Source organism: Salvelinus sp. IW2-2015, linkage group LG32 (assembly GCF_002910315.2).
Source record: "Salvelinus sp. IW2-2015 linkage group LG32, ASM291031v2, whole genome shotgun sequence".
Taxonomy (NCBI): domain Eukaryota; kingdom Metazoa; phylum Chordata; class Actinopteri; order Salmoniformes; family Salmonidae; genus Salvelinus; species Salvelinus sp. IW2-2015.
This window is the reverse complement of record NC_036871.1, coordinates 36,463,542-36,490,746: the sequence shown is the minus strand read 5'-3', so window position 1 is coordinate 36,490,746 and position 27,205 is coordinate 36,463,542. Positions and strand designations below refer to the sequence as shown.

General features: G+C 43.4%; 2 protein-coding genes across 2 annotated transcripts in view; one reads left to right on the top strand and one right to left on the bottom strand.

Annotated features, from left to right (window-relative positions):
* On the top strand, positions 1-8,980 carry LOC111956349 (5'-AMP-activated protein kinase subunit beta-2). The gene is made up of 8 exons (XM_023976807.2): positions 1-117; positions 879-1,062; positions 1,424-1,575; positions 1,705-1,798; positions 2,090-2,204; positions 2,617-2,750; positions 6,556-6,624; positions 6,822-8,980. Exons 2-8 carry the CDS (start codon positions 910-912, stop codon positions 6,897-6,899), a joined length of 795 nt encoding a protein of 264 aa, XP_023832575.1. The 5' UTR covers positions 1-117; positions 879-909; the 3' UTR covers positions 6,900-8,980.
* Positions 8,981-12,742: 3,762 nt separating this feature from the next.
* The window catches only part of LOC111956347 (myomegalin-like), a 74,733-nt gene continuing 60,270 nt past the window's right edge, over positions 12,743-27,205 (bottom strand). Inside the window, 15 exon segments of the mRNA XM_070436587.1 lie at positions 12,743-12,882; positions 13,444-13,498; positions 13,715-13,761; positions 14,012-14,150; positions 14,367-14,513; positions 14,717-14,919; positions 15,153-15,257; positions 15,603-15,896; positions 16,148-16,269; positions 17,019-17,206; positions 19,054-19,100; positions 21,423-21,671; positions 21,880-22,131; positions 23,241-23,504; positions 23,616-23,866. Of these exon segments, the coding sequence (XP_070292688.1) occupies positions 12,743-12,882; positions 13,444-13,498; positions 13,715-13,761; positions 14,012-14,150; positions 14,367-14,513; positions 14,717-14,919; positions 15,153-15,257; positions 15,603-15,896; positions 16,148-16,269; positions 17,019-17,206; positions 19,054-19,100; positions 21,423-21,671; positions 21,880-22,131; positions 23,241-23,504; positions 23,616-23,866 (2,503 nt within the window).

The window sequence follows — 27,205 nt, the reverse complement described above, 5'->3', positions numbered from 1 at the left end:
AGTTGGTCCTGGTGGGGATCCGTAGTTGGTGGAATAGCATTGTGAAGAAGAATGTTGATGTTGTCAAAGTTGAAGAGGAGGACTCAGTGTTAAACAAACTTCGAATCGTGTCATTTGGTGAGTAACTGTCCCATACAGAWCCGATTGATCAACATCAACATGGCATGTCACGATATTAGCATTGTCACTTGGCATTTCACAATCACACCCTAAGTATAGCCCACGATAGGTATTGAGGCAGCAAAAAATATTCCCTGCGGCGGTCAGGGGGAGCGATTTATGCTAGCTAACGTAAGCTTGCTAGCTAACTGCTAAGCGAATTAACTATAGCCTTTGCTCTGTTCAATTCTGTATTCTGATCTAGACTATAGTTATTGCCAGATTGCTTGGTCGTTCAAGTTTGTTTCTTCGTGCTCGTGGAGCAGCACATCCATGACGGAGTGTTGATTGTCAGGAGTGGGCTAGCCAGCTGGTGGTGGGCCGAGCAGAGCACTTCTATTTCTGCTAACAAGTCAGCTGTATAGATAGCTAACTCAACATGACTAACTTTAGCTAGCTAAGTACAGTCAAAATTCAGCTATGTTGCCAATGTCAGCAACTGTACACATTGATCATAGATTTGCTGGACATTTTGTATAGCTARCTAGCTAACATTAGCTGCTTATGCAAATGACAAGGCAAAACATATATCCAGTCCCCCTTGGTCTCTCTGCATCAAKCATCCATCCTGTGTTTTCTTTTGTATTTCTGTTAACTTTTGTTGTTGACCTTATCTAACTAATCTGAAATATGCAAGTAATGTTCAGAGGTTGGTTTGGGTGGCAAGTTATGTCTTGTTGTTTGTAAGATGATGATGATGACTGTATGTTTTCTTTCAGCTTGTCCTGGCAGGAAACTTAGTAAAGGATCATGGGTAACACAGGCGACCGGATGTCCGGAGACCGCCATGGTGCCAAGGCCCATCGCTCTGACAGCAGAGACAAAGACCATGAGCCCAGCAAGATGGTGGACAGCACTGATGACCCTAACATCTTCAACACACACGGTCTGGGGTCCTCCAAGGTACCTCTGCTCTGGAACATAGGATATTTGGGGGCAGGGGCGTAAAGACCATCACACTAAACAATTGCATCAACAACAGATGCAGGGGGGGTACATTTCTGGGGCAGATTAAGAAGATGGGAAGAAAAGTAGAAGCCATATTAGCCAAGTGAGATAAACCCTGGCTCTTTCTCAATACATCTTTATCGATTCCTCTCTCCTCGCCTCCTCAAAACCCACTGGAGAAGAAGGTCCAATGTGAGGGACCTTGGACTTTTTCTTCCAAGGAGGCAAGGAGATAATATGCGAGGAATCACAAAAAGAGTAGAGCCCCTGTCATTCCGTTTAAATCACAATGTGGGAGTTTCTTTTCTCCCGTAAGGTGTCGGACAAGGAGGAGCCCGACCTGGATGACCTGGTGAAGACTGGGCCTCAGTCCAGGCCCACGGTCATCCGCTGGGCCGGAGGAGGGAAGGAGGTCTACATCGCTGGCTCCTTTAACAACTGGGGCAACAAGATCCACCTCAATAAGAGGTAGGGGAAAGGAGAGGAGAGGCCCTGKCCTGCATACTGTATTGCTGTTATACTATTTTATTAGTGACAACATTTTGACACAGTTAATAGTGCATTAACAGTGTATTAACACAGTATTTCTTCGCCAAGCCACAATGACTTTGTAGCGATCCTGGACTTGCCAGAGGGAGAGCACCAGTACAAGTTCTTTGTGGACGGACAGTGGGTCCATGACCCCTCAGAGGTGAACCCTACATATGGCTCTGGCCTAAACTAGACTACTAGATGATTTTTGCCTGTTAAAAAAAAGACACACAGTACATCCATTTTAAATGTGACAGGGATAGCACAATAAAGTCAGTGACTTATTTCCATTTATGATGTCATTTTTATTTTATTTTAGGCCTAACCTGAACATATAAAGGTTTAATAATATATTTCAAATACAACAGTGCAGCTATTTTCAGCCATGTTTTGGTGATCCATCCACACTGTTTATTTGTTATTAACCTTGCTATAACACTCYCTCCTGCAGCCAGTGGTGACCAGCCAATTAGGCACCATCAACAACCTGATCGAGGTGAAGCAGTCGGACTTTGAGGTGTTTGATGCTCTGCATGTGGACTCTCTGGAGTCTACTGACACCTCAGGTYAGTAGAGGCTCTAATCCTCTGTTGTCCCTTTACATTAAGCTGGCATAGCCTTATCTGGATGTGATTGGATAAGAGAAGGCAGGGTTTTCATCCTCTGTTGTCCCTTTGGGTTAAGTATAGCCTTGTACTGACCAAGAGGTGYCAACTTAAGGTCATGCAAGTTTGGGCCAAGTTTCCTTCCTCATGGTAATCACTGATCTGTACATGATTGGGTAAGAGAAGGCAGGTTTTCCATCCTATCACCATTCAAGCCTTTTCAGATCAGTSATTACTTCAAGGAAGGATGTAATATTTAATCCTGATCAGGTGTTTAGGATAAGTTATGTAAGTTGATGAAAACCCAAGAAATCAGTCACCATTTGAGAGTATATGAATGACATGCTGTGTGTGTGTCATTGTGTGTCCTTAGACCTGTCCAGCTCCCCTCCAGGTCCCTATGGACAGGAGCAGTACATGTTTAGGCCTGAGGAGCGCTTCAAAGCCCCGCCCATCCTCCCCCCACACCTCCTCCAGGTCATCCTCAACAAGGACACTAACATCTCTGTGAGTTTCTTTCGGTTTCAGTCTCTCTCTCTCTCTCTCTCTCTCTCTCAATTATACATTTGCTTTATTGGCATGATGTAACAATGTGCATATTGCCAAAGCTTACTTTGGAGATTTACAATATTAACATAATTAAAATAGTAATAATCAATATTGTCAACAGGACAACATTAACAAGAATAATCAAGGGTCAAAATAACCATACATTGAACAATAACAGTGGCATAGAGGACACGTGCATGTTAGTAGGTCTGTCACACACTGTCCCTCATCTTCTGTCAGGCAGCAATGTAGTGCACTGCCAACCCACAGCTCTCTGCGTCCTCCCCCAACAGGATGGGTAGCCTACTCTCATCAGAGAGGTCTTTCAAACCTTGAATAAGGGTTTCAAATTTGGGGAAATCACACTGTCTAATTGTTTTATATTTTTTAMATTTTGTCAGAACCTCTGTCTCAGGTTCTGCTGTGGTGCAGTGGTTGCACAGCCTTTCCTCTACAGGGAGCCAGGTTTTCCTGTGTCTATCCTTCTCAATGACAAGGCCGTGCTCACTGAGCCTGTACTTTCTCAAGGGTTTTCTAAGGTTTTGATCAGTAACCATGGTCAAATAGTTAGCCACGGTGTACTGTCGATTGTGCTCCCCAATAAGCAGTGGTGGAAAAAGTACCCAATTTTCATACTTGAGTAAGAGTAAATATACCTTAATCGAAAATTACTCAAGTGAAAGTGAAAGTCACCCAGTAAAATACTACTTGAGTAAAAGTCTAAAAGTATTTGGTTTTAAATATACTTAAGTATCAAAAGTAAATGTAATTGCTAAAATATACTTAAGTATCAAAAGTAAAAGTATAAATCATTTCACATTCCTTATATTAAGCAAAGTAGACGGCACAATCTTGATTTTTTTWAATTTACGGATAGCCAGGGGCACACTTCAACACTCATTTACAAACGAAACACATATGTTTAGAGAGTCCRCCAGATCAGAGGCAGTAGGGATGACCAGGGATGTTCTCTTGTTTAAAGTATTTTTACTTAAGTATTTTACGCCACTGTCAATAAGTAATGTAGTTTTGTTTTGACAGTGTTGTAATTTGGTTTATTCCGATTCATTGGATTTTCTGGTTCTGAGGCTTCAGTGTGTTAGTAGAACTCAGCCCCAGGACCAGCTAGATGAGGGGACTCTGTTCTGCTCTCGCTCTCTCGCTCATTCAATTTCACTTTAAGGCCTTTATTGGCTTGGGAAACATATGTTAACATTGCCAAAGCAAGTGWTAATAAACAAAAGTGAAATAAACAATACAAATTAACAGTAAACATTACAATCACAAAAGTTCCAAAAGAATAAATACATTTCAAATGTCATTATGTGCAAATAGTTAAAATACAAAAGGGAAAATAAATAAGCATAAATATGGGTTGTATTTACAATGGTGTTTGTTCTTCACTGGTTGCCCTTTTCTTGTGGCAACACGTTACACATTTTGCTGCTGTGATTGCACACTGTGGTATTTCACCCAGTAGATATGAGAGTTTATCAAAATTGGGTTTGTTTAATATGGTCATACATTGGGCAGGAGGTTAGGAAGTGCAGCTCAGTTTCCACCTCATTTTGTGGGCAGTGTGCACATAGCCTGTCTTCTCTTGAGAGCCAGGTCTGCCTACGGCGGCCTTTCTCAATAGCCCCAGGACCAGCTTGCTTAGGGGACTCTTCTCCAGGTTCATCTCTGTAGGTGATGGCTTTGTTATTGAAGGTTTCGGAATCGATTCCTTTTAGGTGGTTGTAGAATTTAACGGCTCTTTTCTGGATTTTTATAATTAGCGGGTATCGGCCTAATTCTGCTCTGCATGCATTATTTGGTGTTTTACGTTTTACACTAAGAATATTTTTGCTAAATGTTTGTCCCATTTTGTGAATTCTTGGTTGGTGAGCAAACCCCAGACCTCACAACCATAAAGGGCAATGGGTTCTATAACTGATTCAAGCATTTTTAGCCAGATCCTAATTGGTATGTTGAATTTTATGTTCATTTTGATGGCATAGAAGGCCCTTCTTGCCTTGTCTCTCAGATCGTTMTCAGCTTTGTGGAAGTTATCTGTGGCGCTGATGTGTWGGCCGAGGTATGTATAGTTTGTGTGCTCTAGGGCAACGATGTCTAGATGGAATTTGTAGTGCCCTCGCCAATTTGTTGATATATATGTTGAAGAGGGAGGAGCTTAAGCTGCATCCCTGTCTCACCCCACGGCCMTGTGTATCATGACATTTGGGCGAGACCCAAATGCAGACACAGGAGGCAGATGGTTGGAGTTTAAGATGTTTAATAAATCCAAAGGGAATAGGCAAGAGAATGGTCGTGGACAGTCAAAAGGTCATAACCAGATCAGAGTCCAGGAGGTACAGTGGCAGGCAGAATGGTCAGGCAGGCGGGTACAGAGTCCAGAACAGGCAAGGGTCAAAACCGGGAGGACTAGAAAAAGGAGAAAAGGCAAAGCAGGAAAATGGGAAAAACGCTGGTAGGCTTGAACGTACAAGACGCACTGGCACAGAGAGACAGGAAACACAGGGATAAATACACTTGCACAGAGAGACAGGAAACACAGGGATAAATACACTGGCACAGAGAGACAGGAAACACAGGGATAAATACACTGGCACAGAGAGACAGGAAACACAGGGATAAATACACTGGCCCAGAGAGACAGGAAACACAGGGATAAATACACTGGGGAAAACAAGCAACACCTGGAGGGGGTGGCGACAATAACAAGGACAGGTGAAACAGATCAGGGTGTGACAGTGAAAAKAAATGTGTTTTTTGCCAATTTTAACCGGACACTTGTTGTTTGTGTACATGGATTTTATAATGTTGTATGTTTTCCCCCCAACACCACTTTCCATCAATTTGTATAGCAGACCCTCATGCCAAAATGASTCAAAAACCTTTTTGAAATCAACAAAGCATGAGAAGACTTTGCCTTTGTTTTGGTTTGTTTGTTTGTCAGGGTGTGCAGGGTAAATACGTGGTCTGTCGTATGGTAATTTGGTAAAAAGCCAATTTTACATTTGCTCAGTTACATAGTTTTCACTGAGGAAATGTACGAGTCTGCTGTTAATGATAATGCAGAGAATTTCCCTAAGGTTGCTGTTGACACATATCCCACTGTAGTTATTGGGGTCAAATGAGTCTCCACTTTTGTAGATTGGGGTGATCAGTCGTTGGTTTCAAATATTGGGGAAGATGCCAGAGCCAAGGATGATGTTAAACAGCTTAAGTAAAGCCAATTGGAATTCGTGGTCTGTATATTTGATAATTTAATTTAGGATACCATCAACACCACAGGCCTTTTTGTGTTGGAGGGTTTGTATTTTGTCTTGTCGTTCATTCAATGTAATTGGAGAATCCAGTGGGTTCTGGTCATCTTTAATAGTTGATTCTAAGATTTGTATTTCATCATGTATATGTTTTTGTTCTCTGTTATAGAGCCAAAAAGATTGGAGAAGTGGTTTTCCCATCTCTGTTTTGGATAGATAACTCTTCGTGTTGTTGTTTGCTTAGTGTTTTCCAATTTTTCAGCTGATTTCTGACCTGCTGTTCCTTCTTCTTCCGTAGTGTATTTCTGTATTGTTTTAGTGATTCACCATAGTGAAGACRTCGGCTCAGGTTTTCTGGGTCTCTATGTTTTTGGTTGGACARGTTTCTCAATTTCTTTCTTAGGTTTTTGCATTCTTCATCAAACCATTTGTCATTGTTATTAATGGAACCGTCTTGAATACTAATTAGTCTTCTCTCTCTTCCTCTCCTACAGTGCGACCCAGCCTTGCTGCCTGAACCCAACCATGTGATGCTCAACCATCTGTATGCGCTCTCAATAAAGGTACTGTAGGAGGGCAGCAGCATCCTCTATCCCACTTCATACTGCAATACTTATGGATTGAGTAATAGTCTCATCCATAGCATAACATAGCATTAGTGTCTGTCTGTCTGTCTGTCTGTCTGTCTGTCTGTCTGTCTGTCTGTCTGTCTGTCTGTCTCACACAATCACACTCTCTCTCTCTCTGTCCTGTTCCTCAGGATGGAGTGATGGTGCTCAGTGCGACTCACAGGTATAAGAAGAAGTACGTCACATCTCTGCTCTACAAGCCCATCTAACCCGTGTGTGTAGGTGCACAGTGCTATAGAGGGCAGCATGTTAATACTGCGCTGGGTTTAACCATGTAGTTGAGATTGGACTAAACTAACAGTTTACAAAAGAGCTGGGGGCCTGTGGCTGAGACTGGGGGGCAAATCTCAAGACACCCTTTTCCCTGTAGAGTGCACATCACACTTTAGCGCTCAGCAAATGGGTTCAAAGTAGTGCACTCAATGTGGAATAGGGTGTCATTTGAGCTTCAGCCTGTGACTCCACAAGAAGTCCACAAGGAGAAATACTGTAAGTGAACTGTGGCGTTTTCCCATAATGCACCCACAGTTGAATAGCAATAAGGGACTGAAAGAAACCACTSTGTGTGCAGCACTTAGGCTGCGTTTACACAGGCATCCCAATTCTGATCTTTTTTTCCACTACTTGGTCTTTTGATCAAATCACATCAGATATTTTTCAGAGCTGATCTGATTGGTCAAAAGACCAATTAGTGGAAAAAATATTAGAATTGGGCTGCCTGTGTAAACGCAGCCTTAGATTCTTTGTGGGTGCGTAGAAAGAACATTTGGTTCCATTAAAAACATAAGGGTTTGAAGACAAGTCTGCTGATGGGACTTTCAAACACATATAATCAACATGACATTTTATTAAATTAGCTTTTGAAAGGTTATGTACACGGAAAGAGGGCAGTTGAATGTTTCTGGCTTGGATTTAGTGTCAAACGCTCCCATTCTTTCTCCATATTTTTACTGTAATTGGACAGTGACTAGACTAAATGGAGGATTCTGCAGGGTCTTCCTTGTTATTACTGTAATTGGACAGTGACTAGACTAAATGGAGGTTCCTGCAGGGTCTTCCTTGTTATTACTGTAATTGGACAGTGACTAGACTAAATGGAGGATTCTGCAGGGTCTTCCTTGTTATTACTGTAATTGGACAGTGACTAGACTAAATGGAGGTTCCTGCAGGGTCTTCCTTGTTATTACTGTAATTGGACAGTGACTAGACTAAATGGAGGTTCCTGCAGGGTCTTCCTTGTTTGATTCCAAAGGGACGATGACCACTAATGAAATCAGGATATACAATTGGATAGGCTGTGTACATTTAACTGAACTGAAGTATAACAAACTATGGGTATTAAATGGTATATCCCATTTAATCACTTTAAACTAAAGGCCTCATTACATATATGAGTTGTGAGTATAGGAGTTGTGAAATGTTGGCCTGTGTCTGTAGATCTCTGCTTAGTTCTGCTATTGCCTTCATGAAAGGATGCTGCAAGCACTTTAGCTACACGTGTGTCTCCAACAAATGCTTTGAGCAGGACTGTTGACATAAACCTTTAACTATGCAGATACACGGACACATCTTGTAGCTTTACATTGGACCTTAGCGTCCAGTCTGCATTTTAGAGAAATAGCTGTTCTGTGGGGTTTTCTTTCTTTCTTTTTTCGTTCTATTTTCTATTTATCCAATAGAAATCAATCTGTTACATTTTCTGTATTTATAGCAAAGAAACAAACACATAATGGTTTGTCTTGAATGTCGGGCATGATTTGAATGTCTAATACGAACAGTTTACTGTGGAATGTGTAGTGGATTTCACAACTGTGATTCTATCAAGATTAAATATTTGTGGCAAATTGCCAATATTGATTTCATAAGAATGTTAAAAAGTGTAATTTACTTTCATCAATAATGTTAAATTATGTTAAACTACTCAGATTTGACCATAAATGTATTTAATATTTATAATTTTGAGAGAGTATTGTACCTATTGCTTGTGATACTTCACAACAATAATCAATGTGAGCTGATATCTGTAGGTGATATATTCCAAAGAGAAGATAATATATAATTACATATTTTATTTGAAGAAACTGAGAWAAAGCAATATCTCGCTCTGTTTGAGAATATAGGATATTCTGGTGCTTTATTAGGCAAAAAACAAAACTTGAATTTTAAAACTGTTAGCTAACATGTTTGTTTTTGAAAATACTTTGCAGCATCACTGTGTAAGCCAGGTACTATAGAAGCTTGTTTMACTTGTTTGCAAATAAAAAGGGAAGACAACTGACCCTGAATATCAGTTGTGCCTAAGTAGGTTCTTTACCTGAGTGACTGAGTGACTGGCTAGATTACATTTGGCCTAGGCTTTAGAAAACATGGCTGGGGTCAATTTGAATTGAAGTAAACAGAAATTCCAATTCAATAATATATATATTTTTTAATTCTCATAAAATGACAMGCTATTTATTTACGTCAAATCACATCCTGAATTGAGTGTCTTCAATTTGAATTGACCCCAACCCTGGTAGAAAATATAGAATAGGACAAGCATGAAGCTAATCAGTAAATGTGGAGATTTGTGTGTATTCCTCTTGCTCGGTGTTCAAACGCAAATGTTTGGCTACCAACACACATTACATCAAAAGATGTGACAAACCTTTTTTTTAATAAATAAGTTTTTATTTTTTGGAACCCAAAAGCCCTCATTGTGATAACACTGTGGCAACACAACACACACACACACACACACACACAGTGACCATCTTCAGAGACAGAGCTCATAGACGAGCTCTGTGTCGGCATCCTAGTTAGCTTCATCAGCGCACACTTTATCACACACAGAGCCTGACAAACCAAGCTGCTCTTCGATTTCAATCACATACCATTAAATATAAGTTTCAGGACCAACTATTAGACACAGCTAAATACTTCTGTTTGATTCCGTTCTACACAGCACATTAAAAAGGCATTGTTCACGCTCCCTGGCCATGTTCAGTTCTACTCTGATCCAATCTGACATAATCCTGTACATCTATGGTTGGTTGGTTATTTCTACTTTGGTATAAAATATTCATTTTCCCTAATCTTTCTCTGAATCTTCTCATCAAATCCTTGTTTTTCCAAGAGAACCACACAGCATGGGGTGTTATATTAGAATGTTTGTTATATTAGAATCCCCTCTAGGGATTTTCCATTGAGTGGAGCGCAAACAAGACATTGTTGGCAGATCTACTGTGATATATACCTAGGATAGACACCAAGCGCTATTAACTCCAAGGGCTCTATTCAATCCACATGGCGGAAGTTCAGCTTTACAGCGTGTTTGACATTTTTAATGTTCCCCGCGTTWGCGCAGGCTGCATTCACGATAAACGCTGCATWTGTCGGCTCAACAGGAAATGACCTTTACATTTCTGTTGCAGAATCTGTAACGCTTCAGCTTTCCAGATCGAATAGAGTTCCAAGTAAGTGTTGGGAGCAAATTGCAGTGGCCAAGCTACTTTTAAAGGCAAGCATCCGAAGGTTAATTATAGGTGGGTGTGTAAGTAATAATACTTGTTTCCCTTATAGCCTAAGAAAAGGCATATCTTTGTGATTTCATAACAGATATGTGGCTATCTTATTACAATCTGGCATAATCTAAAAAATGAAACAAATAAACCATACAAAGCAGGAAAATAAACACTTAAGGAAGCAAAAATATTGTTAATATAATGATGTGTAACATCAAAATAAAGTAGATAATAGTGTAGAGCTATTGCACAGCTACCCAGATATTCAACGTTTGCATACAGAGCAAATGTCTGACATGATTATCCACACACCAAAAGGTCAGCCAACAGAATACAGTGAAAAAGCAAGTAATTTACAGCGTGAAAATTGCCAAATGTACAGCAAGAACACACAACACAATCAAAAGCAGCATAGGAAGAAACACCTTAGGGTGTGACATCACCAATGGTGAAATCTAGAACATTGGTCCCACCAGTAGCCTGCCAAAGTTTGGAACACCTAAAAGGACACGGAACATTTAGCCAACAACACCATGGGAATGCAATGAAGGTCTTAACCGAGACAAAAAGTCCAATGGAAATGTAACAATCACAATAGTATTCTCTGTTTTAGTGGTACATCTCTCACATGAGCACAATTTAAGTTTTTGGAATTGACAAAGCAATAGACGCCTAGTGTGAAAGATTCACTTTTAGAAATGTTTGGTCCATTTATGACAAGATGTGCTCGTTATAAAGCACATTTATAATCTAACGGTTACCGTCTCTCTGGTTCAAATGGCTCTCAAAGAGCAGCCAATTAAATGATATCTCCRTCATGATGTCATAAATGATCTCATATACTGGGCTGATGATGACTTCCTATAGTCACACCACTCCKACAGTATGTCATTCGCATGGGTAAGGCAAACAAGGACGTGAAGAGTTCRAAGTTCAAACTTTGGCAAGTATTGGTGATCCCATGTTCCACAAACAAATGTTTAGATTTTTCCTTTTAAAACCTCTTTCATGCATCAACACTGCATAAAAACGTCACTTTGTTTCAGTCAGTAGTATTCCTAAGTTAGTAGAAGATAGTTATTAGTATAATATTGCACCAACGGTCTTTTTCACTTATCAAGAGTGGTTAAATACTTTAGTTCCAGTGTCAGGCAAAAMCCCCAAAAGCTGGTGCGCCATGATCATTCAATAAACAACGTAATTATTGCACATGCTCGTCTGAGGACTCCTAAAGAGGAGCTTGAATACGCGTGTTCGGCCTCGGTCCATTTCAGCCCCTAGCCCCTTCTTTCAGCCTTTACCCTGTCAGCGTTAGATCAGCCAGGACTGGATAGATAAAAGCAACACAGCGGAAACTCAACTTAACTTCTCGGAGGACTAGGTGAAGCAATCAACATATTGCTTTCACCTATCCAGTCTATTCAGATCTGTGAATACCGATGGAGTAGGAGCGAGGGGAAGTGGCTAGTGATTGAAATGGAACTGGGCCTTTGTTCTGCTATCCAGAACCCTTGGCTAATGGCAGACASACCATCCACAGGCTTCATCCTCCACAGATAAAAATAGCAAACAATTACCTAGAAGTGTTACACCTATACAATCCTCCACTGTGATTCCAGCAGATCTAGCTAGATTGTGGATGTTATTCAACTTTTTTGCATTGTACTTGCAAAGAAAGTCCTCATTGATGAAATGTCACAAGGAGAAAGTTTGCATTTCTGTGGCAGTGAAAGTTGAATATTTGTTTTGAAAGAAATGGATTGTTCATGTATGTCTGTGAACGTATGTGTGAGACGCGGGTACTGTCACAGAAATAGAATGAATAGAATGGGCRTCCCCGTTGCCAGGGTTAGAGGTTCCAAGCCTATTATATTTATATGTGTACCGTACTGTATGTGTTTATACGTTTGTATACTATACATTATCTTTCTCAAGCCATGAGTTCACATGCATTGACACTTATCCCGTCCAAAAGCTGCCAGGCAGAAGAGCACAATCTACTATGCTCCGTGTAGAAGCTTCCCTTAGCTACAGATCTAGGATCAGCCTGCCTTCCCCAAATCMCATAACCTTTACCATTGGGGAAAAGGCAAATCTGACCTTAGCTCAATGTCTAGGGGCAGCTTCATCCTACTCCTTCTACAGCAGTCAAGGGCGCACATTACTGTAACCATCAGAGACACGTTTCAAACCACCTTCTTCACGCTCACAACAAGGTAATCATCAGACTGGACCAACCATTTCTGGAGCTCAAAGACTCCAACAGAAGAACAAGGGTGGAGGTGGGGGAAAGAGAACAGTCAAAAGGAGGGTGGAGGAATGACACTAAAGGAGTAAGAGTTCAGGTAAGGCCCAAGGTGTAGGAGGCAGGAGCATTGGGCACAAATTGCCGGCAGGAGAGAAGTGGAGGAGAGATAGGAGAGAAAGAAGCATGGAGTGATCTGAGGAGGGAYGTTGGATGCTAGAGATGAGGCAACGAGGAGGAGGAGGGGTTGTTCTGGCGGTGAGGTCAGAATTCAGAGGTTGTGGTGTTACGCTGGCTGGTTCCTTTAACAGGTCATCACCTAAAACAGGCACTGGCTGCTGCGCTTCCTGGTTCCTGGACGCTGATTTGATGTTGCCGGGGCGTCGCCAGGCTTCAAGAAACTCCAATCAGTAGGCCGTTCATTGCCAAGACTTCGGTCTTCAGCTAAAGGGAGAAGAGGGGAAAAAAGACTAGATTATTCACTGCTACACTCCTCACACAGATGGAGAGAAGATGCCACAGCCAAAAAGTTGATGAACATTTTTTAAAACATCACACCGCAATGAAGAGTAGAGTATGCAAGGTTGAGGTTTATCTGCAATGATTCTGAAGATTTGTTGAGGTTAATGGAATATTCATGTTTCAAATTTGTTTTTCCTCGTTAGTATGAAACCACAACAATAGCTATTATGCTTGCAGATATAGAGAAGCTGAAAATTGCTATCTAAAATGTGTTATGTAAAAGCCTCCCCTCAGTAAGTAGCTGACCTGTAAGTTTAAATTCCAGTAAGTCTTAAAAGCTTCAGTCTGCCCTGGCTTTCAGCCAATCACGCCCCCCCCCCCCCCCCCCACCTTCAGGTTTTCCATGATTTATATTAATTGGTTTCTATGACTTATATCTATACACTTTTGAGAGTCCTTGATGACTATTATTATGTTGTTTGATTGGATGGTAAAGCAGTGATGTCACACAGCATGACAGCCACAGCGTGCCAAACCCTTTACCAGCATAAGGAGAGGAAGAGGAGGAGCTTAGGGAAGAAATCCTCCGCTCGTTCTTCTGGAGGTACTCAGGGGAAAAGAGGAGGAGGACGAGAGGAAGGAGAGGAAGGAGGGAAGAGACACGGAGGATGAAGGAACAGGTGGAACAGACAGGGTGGGTGCAAAACAGTGACAGTAGAGAGAGACTACAGTACTGACACGGACAACGAACAATACACATTAACACCATTTGATGTGTATACAAGATATGTCAAGGAAAATGATCATCTCTTACCTCCAAGTTAGTCCTTGCTTTTTTCAGCACATCGCGAGTCCTTGATACTGCAATATACAAGGCAACAAAAATAATCTAACTAGGACCCTTTGCTGTTACACCACACACACACACACACACACACACACACACACACACACACACACACACACACACACACACACACACACACACACCTGTCTCTTATACACATCTAGATGTGTATAAGAGACAGCACACACACACACACACACACACACACACACACACACACACACACACACACACACACACACACACACACACACACACACTCACGCTGGTTGACGATGAAGTGCTCCATGCTCTCCTTGGTGCGGCTGGTGCTCCTCAGTCTCTGGACGGTTCCCTGGAGAACCTCCTCCTGCTCCGAGATACGCCCTCTCAGAGACAGAATCTCCTCCTGCATACATTGCTCCTGCAGGGGTCACAGCAATCAATCAATAGACTGATCAATCAACTCAATACTTCAAAACATCAATAAACCAAACACCAGCTCACATGTCTGACTAGCTTAGAACCTGCATCATCAACAGCCTCAAAGCCACCACACGATTGACACATGATGTCACAAACCATCAATTACAACAAATCAACAAAATAATATATTGGTAGTAAATCATGTATTCGGTACCTTCTTAAGGTTGTGGGTGGAGCGGTCGGTGCTGGGCAGGGCAGCCCTCCAGAACATCTTCAGCAGGGACACAGCCTCCTCCAGGATCTGTCTCAGGGTCTTGGTGTTAGACAACAGAGTCCTCACACAGCCATAGTCCAGGAGGACCTAGACAGAGACAGGCTCATAATATTCCCTGAAAGTAGCTGTRGCGGCAGACTGTTCACATCGAGATGGTGGCCAGCGTATACACAAGATTTGGCTATGAGTTTCAGGATTAGGTCATGACTTACTCAGATGTTGGCACAAATAGATAATAGAACTAGTTTCCCTGTGCCCCACACCCCCCCACCCCATCACTACCCCCTTACCTGGTCCTGGCTGTCTACCAGCATTGATTGGCTGAGGCAGGCCTGAAGAGCTGTTTCCATTCTCTGGACCAGACTCCTGCCCTCCAGGACCTGCTGCTGCAGGGCGCTGTAATCGTCCACGTGCCCGATGGCGTGGCGTCCGTTCCGGTTAGAGAACGAGCCGTCCGGGGCGTCCCCCTGCAGCTCTGAGTGGGGGTCCAGATCTAACGGTTGTCATCATTTTATGAAGAGATAATTGGGGATGTTATTAGTTAGTTATTTGTATTTTATAAGAGTGATTAACTTCCTTAATAACATCCTTCCTGGACTATTTGTGTAGACTTGTATAAACTCCTTCAGATGTGTGAATCAGATATGTATAACTCTAATTTCTCCATTTGTCACACATCATACAACGATGGAACAGGAAGCAGTGCAGTTAGAGCTAGAGTCACACCGTTGGCAGTGAGCGGGGTCTCCACCAGATCTGTGTAGGGGACGTGGTATGGAGATCCACAGTTAAACAACCCAATGTCTCTGACCGGGGGAGACGGCGCCGGGTCTGCAGAACACACACAGAGACAGACAGGGATGCTTGGTCACCGCACACACACACACACAACCCTGAGCATTCAACTACATTTAATGAATGATAATGCTTCACATCAAACATTTCACTCATTAGTCTGTTGTTAATGGTTCATTAAACACATCAATCAGTTAGTTCAATGGGATTTACATGAGACAAACTTTCTGGACTCTTCTGTCCCATTCATTGTGTTGAAGAGTGGGCCAATATCAAGCGTAGGCTGGCATTGAKTGTCGGTGCCTATCAAGCTGATATCAAAATGTATTTCCATACTGTAACCTCAAACCACATCATCACACCACACAACAACCTCCTTACCATGTAGTAGCTGCCGTCTGTAGAGGCTGTCCCTCTGGGGGCTGTCTGTAAGGGCACTGAGAGACGGGGTACGAGGGGGTTCCATCCCCCCAATGCTCCCCAGCCCTCCGTGGACGCCCCCACCCAGCTTCTGCTCCAGATGTTTGTGGAGCTCCAGCTGTTTCAGGACACTGTTCTCCTGGACACTGCTCTGGAGCTGGGCTCTGAGGCTCCTCACCTCCCCTAGCAGCTCCCCCAGCTCCCCGGGCAGGGGCAGGGCAGGGACCCTACCGTACTGGCCCTCACACAGAAACTCTGTCAATCCCAATAATAGTGTTAGTCAACATAACAGAGTGAATGTCATTGGCCCACAGCAAGTATCAATATAAATGACCTAAACGACTTCTGAGCGTAATTTTGAATTATATATGTGAAAGTCCCAGTTATATGCACGTATCTCAAGTTAGGATATACAGTATATACGTTTTAATTCTCCACTGGTAAACTCCTGAATTACAGTGCTCTCTATGCAACCAATAGCCTGTAGATAAAKTGGGAAGGCGGACCTGGGTTGCCCTTGGTGTTGGAACACACTCTGTGGTAGACCTGCAGCTCACTCTGCAGAGAATGGAGCAGCTCCCTGCTCTCACACAACTGCTGCTGCAGCAGGGACACCTCATGCTGCAGCCTGGAGAGTAGAGAGAGGTTCACGGGTTAATACACACACACCATCAGCCACATACACATATCGTCAGCCTCACCCGTCAGCCACGTACGCACATACTGTCCGCCACACACACGCACATACCGTCAGCTACACACACACATACCGCCAGCCACACACACACATACCGTCAGCCACACACACACATACTCAGCCCACACACACCATACCGTCAGCCAACACACCATATACGCTCAGCCCACACATACCGTCAGCCACACACCCACTACACACATACCGTCAGCCACACACCACATAACCGTCAGCCAACAACACACGCATACCGTCAGCCACACACCCATATACCGTCAGCCACACACACACATACCGTCAGCCACACCACCCACATAACTGTCAGCCACACATACCGTCAGCTACACACACACATACCGCCAGCCACAACACACACATACCGTCAGCCACACACCACATACGTCAGCCACACACACAACATACATCAGCCACACATACCGTCAGCCACACACACACGCATACCGTCAGCCGCACACATACATACCGTCAGCCGCACACGTACACGCACGTTCTACCGTCAACCGCACACACACACACACACACACACCACACACACACACACCACACACACACACACACACACACACACACACCACACACACCACACACACACACACACACACACACACACACACACACACACACACACACACACACACACACACAACACACAACACAACCTATTGTTCTGGTCATGGCTTTTCTGCCTCTCCTGTCTGAGTGTGTGTATCTGCTGTCCCTGCTCCTGGCTGTGTGTCTGCAGCCGGCGTAGCTCCTCCTTCCACTGTTCCGCCTCCAGCTCTGCCTGCTTCAGACGGGCACGCCCTGTCACCGCCACCTCAGCAGCTGCTCCGCCTCTTACACGTGTCTGAGGGGGAACCACACATGACGGGAAGGGCAGAGCAAGACACTACATCAGATCCTTTTTAACACAACATCAAATGTTTTAGAATAGTCCATGTCTTACAGAGGGCTTGCAGTTGACTTAGACCGCCTCCCGGCGGCCATATTGGAAGACCATCGCTTTAATTCTTCTGACAACAGCAAGCCGAGTGGCTACCCCAAACAGAAGATGATGGGTGGGGTGTGTGTCTATTTGTCAATAACAGCTGGTGCACGATGTCTAATATTAAAGAAGTCTCGAGGTATTGCTCGCCTGAGGTAGAGTACCTTATGATAAGCTGTAGACCACACTACTTCCAAGAGAGTTCTCATCTATATTATTCGTAGCCGTCTATTTACCACCACATACCGATGCTGGCACTAAGACCGCACTCAACCAGCTGTATAAGGCCATAAGCAAACAGAAAATTCTCATCCAGAAGCGACGCTCCTAGTGGCCCGGGGACTTTAATGCAGGCATTACATGTCAACCAAGGAAAAAAAACTATAGTCCACCTTTTCTCCACACACAGAGATGCATACTAGCTCTCCCCCGCCCTCCATTTGGCAAATCTGACCATAGTTATATCCTCCTGAGCCTGCTTACAAGCAAAACTAAAGCAGGAAGGACCAGTGACTCGCTCAATACGGAAGTGGAAGCGGATGCTATGCTACAGGCTGTTTTGCTACCACATACTGGAATATGTTCCGGGATTCATCCAATGGCATTGAGGAGTATACACCTCAGTCATTGGCTTTCATCAATAACTGCATTGACGACGTTGTCCCCACAGTGACTGGCTGTACATATCCCAACCAGAAGCCATGGAGTACAGGCAACACCCGCATCAAGCTAAAGGCTAGAGCTGCCACTTTCAAGGAGCGGGACACTAATCCGGACACTTATAAGAAATCCCGCTATGCCCTCAGGTGAACCATCAAACAAGCAAAGCTTCAATACAGGATTAAGATTGAATTCTACTACACCGGCTCTGACGCTCGTCGGATGTGGCAGGGCTTGAAAACTATTACGGACTACAAAGGGAAACCCAGATGCGAGCTGCCCAGTGACGCGAGCCTACCAGACGAGCTAAATGCCTTTTATGCGAGCTTCGAGGCAAGCAACACTGAAGAATTCACCAAAGCACCAGCTGTTCTGGATGACTGTAATAACACTCCCAGTAGCCGATGTGAGGAAGACCTTTAAATAGGTCAACATTCACAAAGCCACGGAGCCAGACATATTACCAGGAYGTGTACTCAAAGCATGCGCGGACCAACTGGCAAGTGTATTCACTGACATTTTCAACCGCTCCCTGACCGAGTCTGTAATACCCCTACATGTTTCAAGCAGACCACCATAGTCCCTGTGCCCAAGGAAGCGAAGGTAACCTGCCTAAATTATTACTGCTCCATAGCACTCACATCGGTAGCCATGAAGTGCTTTGAAAGGCTGGTCATGGCTCACATCAACAGCATCCTCCCGGATACCCTAAACCCACTCCAATTCGCCTACCGCCCCAACTGATCCACAGATGATGGAATCTAAATCACACTCCACACTGCCCTTTCCCACCTGGACAAAAGGGACACCTATGTGAGAATGCTGTTCATTGACTACAGCTCAGYGTTCAACAGCATAGTGACCACGAAGCTCATCACTAAGCTAAGGACTCTGGGACTAAACACCTCCCTCTGCAACTGGATCCTGGACTTCCTGAYGGGCTGCTCCCAGGTGGTAAGGGTAGGCAACAACACATCTGCCACACTGATCCTTAACACTGTGGCCCCTCAGGGGTGTGTACTTAGTCCCCTCATGTACTCCCTGTTCACCCACGACTGCATGGCCAAACACGACTCCAACACCATCATTAAGTTGGCTGACAACACAACAGTGGYACACCGACAACGATGAGACAGCATATAGGGAGGTCAGAGAACTRGCAGTGTGGTGCCAGGACAACAACCTCTCTCTCAATGTGAGCAAGACAAAGGAGCTGATCGTGGACTACAGGAAAAGGCGGGCTGAACAGGCCCCCATTAACATCRACGGGGCTGATGWACTGGGGYGCCAAGTCTAGGACCAAAAGGCTCCTTAACAGCTTCTACCCCCAAGCCATTAGACTGCTGAACAATTAATCAAATGGCCACCGGACTATTTTCATTGACACCCCCCTCTCCATTTGTTTTGTACACTGCTGCTACTCGCTGTTGATCTATGTATAGTCACTTCACCCCCACCTACATGTACAAATTACCTCAACTAACCTGTGCCCCCGCACACTGACTCGGTACCGGTACCCCCTGTATATAGCCTTGTTATTGTTATTTTGTTTTTACTTTAGTTTATATGGTAAATATTTTCTTCACTCTTCTTGAGCTGCACTGTTGGTTAAGGGCTTGTACGTCAGCATTTCACTGAGAGGTCTACACCTGTTGTATTCAGCATTTCACTGAGAGGTCTACACCTGTTGTATTCAGCATTTCACTGTAAGGTCTACACCTGTTGTATTCAGCATTTCACTGTAAGGTCTACACCTGTTGTATGTGACAAATAAAGTTTGATTTGATTTGAGATGCATGCAATCCATCATCGCATTTGCAGACTAATGTAAGCCTGCTATTCCTAATGTGATGAGTAGATTGGATAGTGATAATTTAGGCTATTAATAATCGCGTAGTGGCATAGGATTATAGGATATATCAAAGATGTTTCTTTACTTTGCACATGAAAAATGTGGCCTTTTTTCCCTGAAAAAATAGTGACAATCAAATAAAACTAATTGGAACGCTTATGACTGAACAAACGCTTATGACTGAACAAACGCTTATGACTTAACAAACGCTTATGACTTAACAAACGCTTATGACTGAACAAAAAGGTCATGTTCATTTGAGAATACAACAGAGAAACTAAGACAAATTAGAGACAGATTCCCCTCTTTATTGCAGGATTGTGATCTGTGATTAATCAACATAGTTCATTTTGAATAATAGTTAACAATTATATCAAGTTTATCACTTAACTATTTCAACACTATTTCACATAATTTSAAAGTGTACAAGTAAACTAACTGATATGTAAAGGTTAGACATTTTAGTAATAAGTAGGCTATTACTACTAAAGCATAATTTCAGTCGAACAAAACCTCCTTCCACTGATCACTGATCTGCYGGAGGAGCAGACTTACGTTCCTGCCCAGCAATAGCACACCTGATAATTAACTAATTAGGTTTGATACATTGAATCAGGTGTGTTAGTGCTGGGCTGGAACAGAAGCATGCACACCCAGCAGGGTTGGCCTGCTCCAGCTGTAATAGGTTTGTACATTGTGTGTGACTTTTAAACTGTATTTCTGTTCACAACATAGGTACACATATAATCCATGGTATACAAGGATGTACCCTTTTTCTCTTGGGACATTTATTGGGACCTTTTCATCTGTAGACAGTGTTTCATGGCACTCTGAGGACAGAAAACATCACAAAGAAACAGGTTGCATTATACTAAAATTAGACAGCCCTGAATATTGTGTTGCTATCTCTCTCTGTCCTCAGTTTTTCTCACTAGGGACTGGAACTGGAGAATATGTTCATAATGTCCTCCCACAAAGGTACCTGGGCTATCTAGAGTAGCCTACTCTCCCTTCTCTGACAGCTGGAACTGCTAGCTAATCCTTTCTCCCTCTTCCATCGTTGTTAGCTAGCTACCTACCYACTGTGGCTACAAATGGATTTAGTTACAATAATAAATACATGAAGATAGCTTGCTAACTATCTAATATGAAGTTAGCAAGCTGGTGATATTTAATTCCCTTAGCTAGCTATACAGTATGTAAAGTAAGCTAACTATGGTAGCAAMCATTACGTTAGCARCTCATTTGAGTTAGCCTGCACACTAGCTAATAATTGATAATTTTCMAAATATATTTACTTACTTGAATAGGTTCTCCCACGCCCTCGTTTTCTGGGTGCTTAGAGAAAATAAATAATGGGCAATCTTCCCGAAGTTTCCGGTGGTAGCAGAACGCAGCCAGCCATGTGGTCGATTGGAGRCATCCCACATACTGACTGTGGTCTTCCAACATGGCGCAAGGTGGGGTTGCTAGGTGATTTGTGACGCAACTGCAAGCCCTCTATAGACAAAATATGAATAATTTGGTTCAATGTTGACAGCAGGGTGGACTGGTGAGGTACAGTACCTGAGCTGGCCTGCAGGCGTGCCTGGAGAGCCAGGTTCTCCTCTTTCAGGACTCTGATCTCATTGGACAGCTGGCAGACAGAGTCCAGGCTCTGGATGTAGATGTTGGTCGGCGCTGCGCCGTCACGGCCGGTGGTGGAAAGGCGTTCCTCCAGCTGCTGTCTGAGCCTCTCATTGGTCCTGATGGACTCCTCCAGGTGCTGACGCAGACACTGCACCTCCCTCAGGTGCTCCTTGATCACGTCCACACCTCGGGGAACACGGGACAGAACATTGTTCAAGTTTATGTTAGCACCGCTGTGTATTTGCAGGTTATATATGAAATGACATGCTGTAAAATAGTTGAAAAATTATTGATGTTGGTATTGAGTCCAGATAGTGCAAACCATGCTAGTGATGAAAAAAGGTGGAGGGACTTACGAGAGCCCTTTATTGTAATAGAAGGCTCTGGGTCTTACCAGTAAAGCTGTTTCCTGAATAGTATCCTGATGACCCAACCCTGATTGGCTGAACCATGTTCTCCATATCCCACAATGCACCATTCTCCACCAGATCTGCGTCTGCCTTCAGGGCGGGGCCTGCGGGTCGGCCGCCTAGCTGGTGTGGGTAAAAGGCATGGTGGGTAATCTGTCTGTAAGGGGAATGGTCAGGCTGGTGATGGGAGGTTGGTGGGGCGGTCGACCGGGCCTTGGCGTGAGGAACCACAAAGCCTGTAACAGAACAGAGAAGTAGTTTGTATTAAGGAGCCACACGCAGGTGATGTAAAAGAGAAAGCATTCTTGTTAGAGGGTATTACAGCATATCTTGACCAAAAGCAGGTGCTGTATCATTAAACTATCTTGACCAAATGCAGGTGTTGTATCATTAAACTATCTGGACCAAATGCAGGTGCTGTATCATTAAACTATCTGGACCAGAAGCAGGTGTTGTATCATCAAACTATCTGGACCAAATGCAGGTGCTGTATCATCAAACTATCTGGACCAAATGCAGGTGCTGTATCATCGAACACAAGTTGAGTAATCATTCCTGGTTGGAGTCTCTAGTCGAGGATTTCTCAACCCCAACATTGTCTCTAGTCTAGGATCTCTCAACCCCAACATTGTCTCTAGTCGAGGATTTCTCAACCCCAACATTGTCTCTAGTCTAGGATCTCTCAACCCCAACATTGTCTCTAGTCTAGGATCTCTCAACCCCAACATTGTCTCTAGTCTAGGATCTCTCATCCCCAACATTGTCTCTAGTCTAGGATCTCTCAACCCCAACATTGTCTCTAGTCTAGGATCTCTCAACCCCAACATTGNTCTCAACCCCAACATTGTCTCTAGTCTAGGATCTCTCAACCCCAACATTGTCTCTAGTCTAGGATCTCTCAATCCCAACATTGTCTCTAGTCTAGGATCTCTCAACCCCAACATTGATACTTGTCTAGGATCTCTCAACCCCAACATTGTCTCTAGTCTAGGATCTCTCATCCCAACATTGTCTCTAGTCTAGGATCTCTCATCCCAACATTGTCTCTAGTCTAGGATCTCTCATCCCAACATTGTCTCTAGTCTAGGACCTCTCAACACCAACATTGTCACATCCACACCAAGTCATTACAATATATACTGTCCCATCCTGATCCACTGCAGGCATGCTATATTAGCCCTAACTTCATCCACTCCGCTATCTAGCCAATGTTGTCCCTGTCAGTGTCAAAACAATACACAGATCACCGATTCTATTCCATTCTGTTACTCCTCCAATCCACCAAGGTTGTCCCTCATAAACTAAGAACACCACACCCTTGCATGCTGACCCTAACTCTGCTCACTCTCATTCATAGTCATCTGTCTGTGCAGGGTATCCAGCTGCTGTTGCACCGCTTCCATAGGGAAGGTCCTGGTCGCGGGGTCAAAGGTCATACGTTGACCCCAGAGGTCATGTCTAGGGTAAAGCCTGGGGAGGGACTGGGAGGTGGGTAGGGAGCAGGACACAGGACCAGTCTGACTGGCTGACTCCACGGGAGTGGTGTATAGCATGTTGGGACAGCTGCTGGAGGACTTAAGAGAGGATGGAGGGAGGGAGGGGTGGACGTCTGAAAAAAGAGTGGAGAAAAGGGTGAGAGGAGGTTGGAAAAAGGATGGAGGGAGAGACAGGTGTAAGGTATGTGTTTATGAATAGCACATGTTTTAAACGGCTACTATACCTGTGCTTCCTGGGCCATGTCCCGCCCCCTGTCCCTTCACTTCTTGAGCGTATTCGCTGCCAGCATCCACATCTGAGCACAGCTCCAGGTCCTCATTGGTCCGGCACTCGTCTGACACAAAGGAGGTTCTGTCTGATTGGTCGGTGGTCTCTGAGAGGGCATGGCTGCTGGAGGGGGTGTCAGGACGCTGCTGGAGTTTGGTGTGGAGCGACTCGATTATCTTATCCTTCTGCTGGAGCTCCTTACTTAGCCTAGAGAGAGAAAGATAGATTGTTTATCTCATCCTTTGCTACAGATCTTTACTCATTTTCTACAAGACGTACACTACTGTTCAAAAGGTTGGGTTGACTTAGAAATGTCCTTGTTTTTGAAAGCACATTTTTTGTCCATTAAAATWACTTCAAATTGGATCAGAAATACAGTGTAGACATTGTTAATGTTGTAAATGACTATTGTAGCTGGAAACGGCTGATTTTTAATGGAATATCTACACAGGTGTACAGAGGCCCATTATCAGCAACCACCACTCCTGTGTTCCAAAGGCACGTTGTGTTAACTAATCCAAGTTTATCATTTTAAAAGGCTAATTGATCATTAGAAAACCCTTTTTCAATTATGTTAGCACAGCTGAAAACTGTTGTCCTAATTAAAGAAGCAGTAAAACTGGCCTTCTTTAGACTAGTTGAGTATCTGGAGCATCAGCATTTGTGGGTTCGATTACAGGCTCAAAATGGCTAGAAACAAAGACTTTCTTCTGAAACTCGTCAAAGTAATCGAACCCACAAATGTTGATGCACCAGATACTCAACTAGTCTAAAGAAGGCCAGTTGTATTGCTTCTTTAATCAGGATTAACTTGGATTAGCTAACACAACGTGCCATTGGAACACAGGCGTGATGGTTGCTGATAATGGGCGGCAGATAGCCTAGTGGTTAAGACAGGTTGGACAGTAAACCGGTAAGGTTGCCAAAGATTGAATCGAGCGCAGCTGACAGCGGTCACAAATCTGTCGTTCTTTGCCCCCTGAACAAGGCAGTTAACCCGCGCTGTTACCGTAGGCACGTTCATTGAAAATAATAATTTGTTCTCTAACTACTTGCCTAGGTTAGAAATAAAGGTAAAATAGAAAGCTAAATAATAATAAATGGGCCTTCTCGTAACGGCCTATTCGTAGACGTATTCCATAAAAAAAGCAGCCATTCCAGCTACAATACGTCATTTCAACATTACACAATTGTCTTACATGACTTTCTAGATCATTTGAAGTGTATTTTACATGGGCAAAAAATGCTTTTTCTTTCACAAAACAGAGGACATTTCTAAGTGACGCCATAACTTTTAGAACGCGTAGTGATACACTTATAGACAGACCAAGTCACACACCAGGATAAGGCCACCCAGAAGGCTGCAACAATGTGATGACATAGTCAGCTAAGATCCCACCACAGAGCTCAAATACCGCAATCAAGTTGTATGACCATTGATCTAAGATCCACCACAGAGCTCAAATACCGCAAGCAAGTTGTAATGACCATTATCTAAGATCCACCACAGAGCTCAAATACCGCAATCAAGTTGTATGACCATTTCTAAGATCCACCACAGAGCTCAAATACCGCATCAAGTTGTATGACCAATATCTAAATCCACCACAGAGCTAAATACCGCCAATCAAGTTGTATGACCATTATCTAAGATCCACCACAGAGCTCAAATACCGCAATCAATGCTCAATGACCATTATCTAAGATCCACCAGCAGGCTCAAATACCGAATCAAGTTGTATGACCATTATCTAAGATCCACCCACAGAGCTCAAATACCGCAATCAAGTGTGATGACCATATCTAAGATCCACCACAGAGCTCAAATACCAGCAATCAAGTGTGTATGACCATTATTCTAAGATCACCACAGAGCTCAAATACCCAATACAAGTTGTATGGACCATTATCTAAGATCCACCACAGAGCTCAAATGACCGCAATCAAGTTGTATGACCATTATCTAAGATCCAACCACAGAGAATCACACTCAGTTTGTGTGAACCATTATCTAAGATCCACCACGAGCTCAAATACCGCAATCAAATTGTATGACCATTATCTAAGATCCACCACAGAGCTCAAATACCGCAATGGAAGTTGGTAGTGATCATTATCTAAGATCCACACAGAGCTTCAAATACCGCAATCAAGTTGTTGACCATATCTAAGATCCCACACAGAGCTCAAATACCAGCAAATCCAGTTGTGATGACCATTATCTAGAGAATCCACCACAGAGCTCCAAATACCGCAATCAAGTTGCTAAGACCATTATCTACAGATCCACCACAGAGCTCAAATACGCGCAATCAAGTTGCTCCATTTATCTTAGAGATCCACCACAGAGCTCAAATACCGCAATCAAGTTGTATGACCATTATCTAAGATCCACCACAGAGCTCAAATACCACAATTAAGTTGTATGACCATGATCTTGCCTATTGCATCCCCCTTACATTGCCAGTTTCCTCTGTAAGAACTCCCGCTCTCTCTCCATCTGTTTCCATAGGAGGGCAGGCTCTCTCCCAGTGCGATCCCCACACACAGAGAAAGACCACAGAGAGTCCCTGTACAGGGGACTGCTCTTAGAAAGCATGGACTTCCATAGTGGAGCCATAGATCTGACAGTCAAATAGTCCAATTAGTCTTAAAAATAGTCTGATTAGTCCTAGAAAGTCATATAAATAGTCCTGAAATAGTCATATTGGTCCTATAAATAGTCCTATAAATAGCCCAATTAGTTGTAAAAAAAAATATATAAACAGTCCTATAAATAGTCCTATAAATATTCTGATTAGTCCTAGAAATATTCTGAATAGTCCTAGAATTATTCTGATTAGTCCTGGAATTATTCTGATTAGTCCTGGAAATATTCTGATTAGTCCTGGAAATATTCTGATTAGTCCTGGAAATTTTCTGATTAGCCCTAGAAATATTCTGATTAGCCCTAGAAATATTCTGATTAGCCCTAGAAATATTCTGATTAGCCCTAGAAATATTCATAGAAATCCGCCTTTCCCAAGTCAGGTAAAATATAGCATAAGATCCAAGGGTGTTTTCCTTATTTGAGTCTTTTCCTTTCTTGTCTTCTCTTCACTCTCTCTGTGAGAGAATGGCTTACCGAGCCACATCCAGAATGGAGGGGAGGGAGAACCGAGGCAGGGTGTGTGTGTGTCTAACGCAGTCTCACTGAGCCTCTTAAGGAGGGCCTGCGTGACACCTGTGGTTCACCCAGGTCCACTTTACAGCCTGGGGATTAGATTAGCAGTCAATCTTCTTTGTGCTCCTTGACAGCTTCATCAGCTAACCTTGGGTGAGCTTTTAGACACACAGCCGGTGGGTGAATCCTTCTGGGTAAAGTCTACTGGGAGTCTTCTAATATCTGGCATCAACAATGTGACTTCTGGGATCAACAATGTGACTTCTGGGATCAACAATGTGACTTCTGGGATCAACAATAGGATTCGTGGCATCAAGCATGTGCGACTGTCTGGATCACAATGTGACTCTGGGATCAACAATGTGACTTCTGGCCTCAAATGT

What these genes read in the sequence shown, in the direction of transcription:
- LOC111956349 (XM_023976807.2), top strand. Translation starts at nt 910, where the DNA reads ATGGGTAACACAGGCGACCGGATGTCCGGAGACCGCCATGGTGCCAAG. An exon ending in ACAAGGACACTAACATCTCT is followed by an intron (nt 2,751 to 6,555) that starts GTGAGTTTCTTT and finishes CCTCTCCTACAG; the next exon opens with TGCGACCCAGCCTTGCTGCC. An exon ending in TGTATGCGCTCTCAATAAAG is followed by an intron (nt 6,625 to 6,821) that starts GTACTGTAGGAG and finishes CCTGTTCCTCAG; the next exon opens with GATGGAGTGATGGTGCTCAG.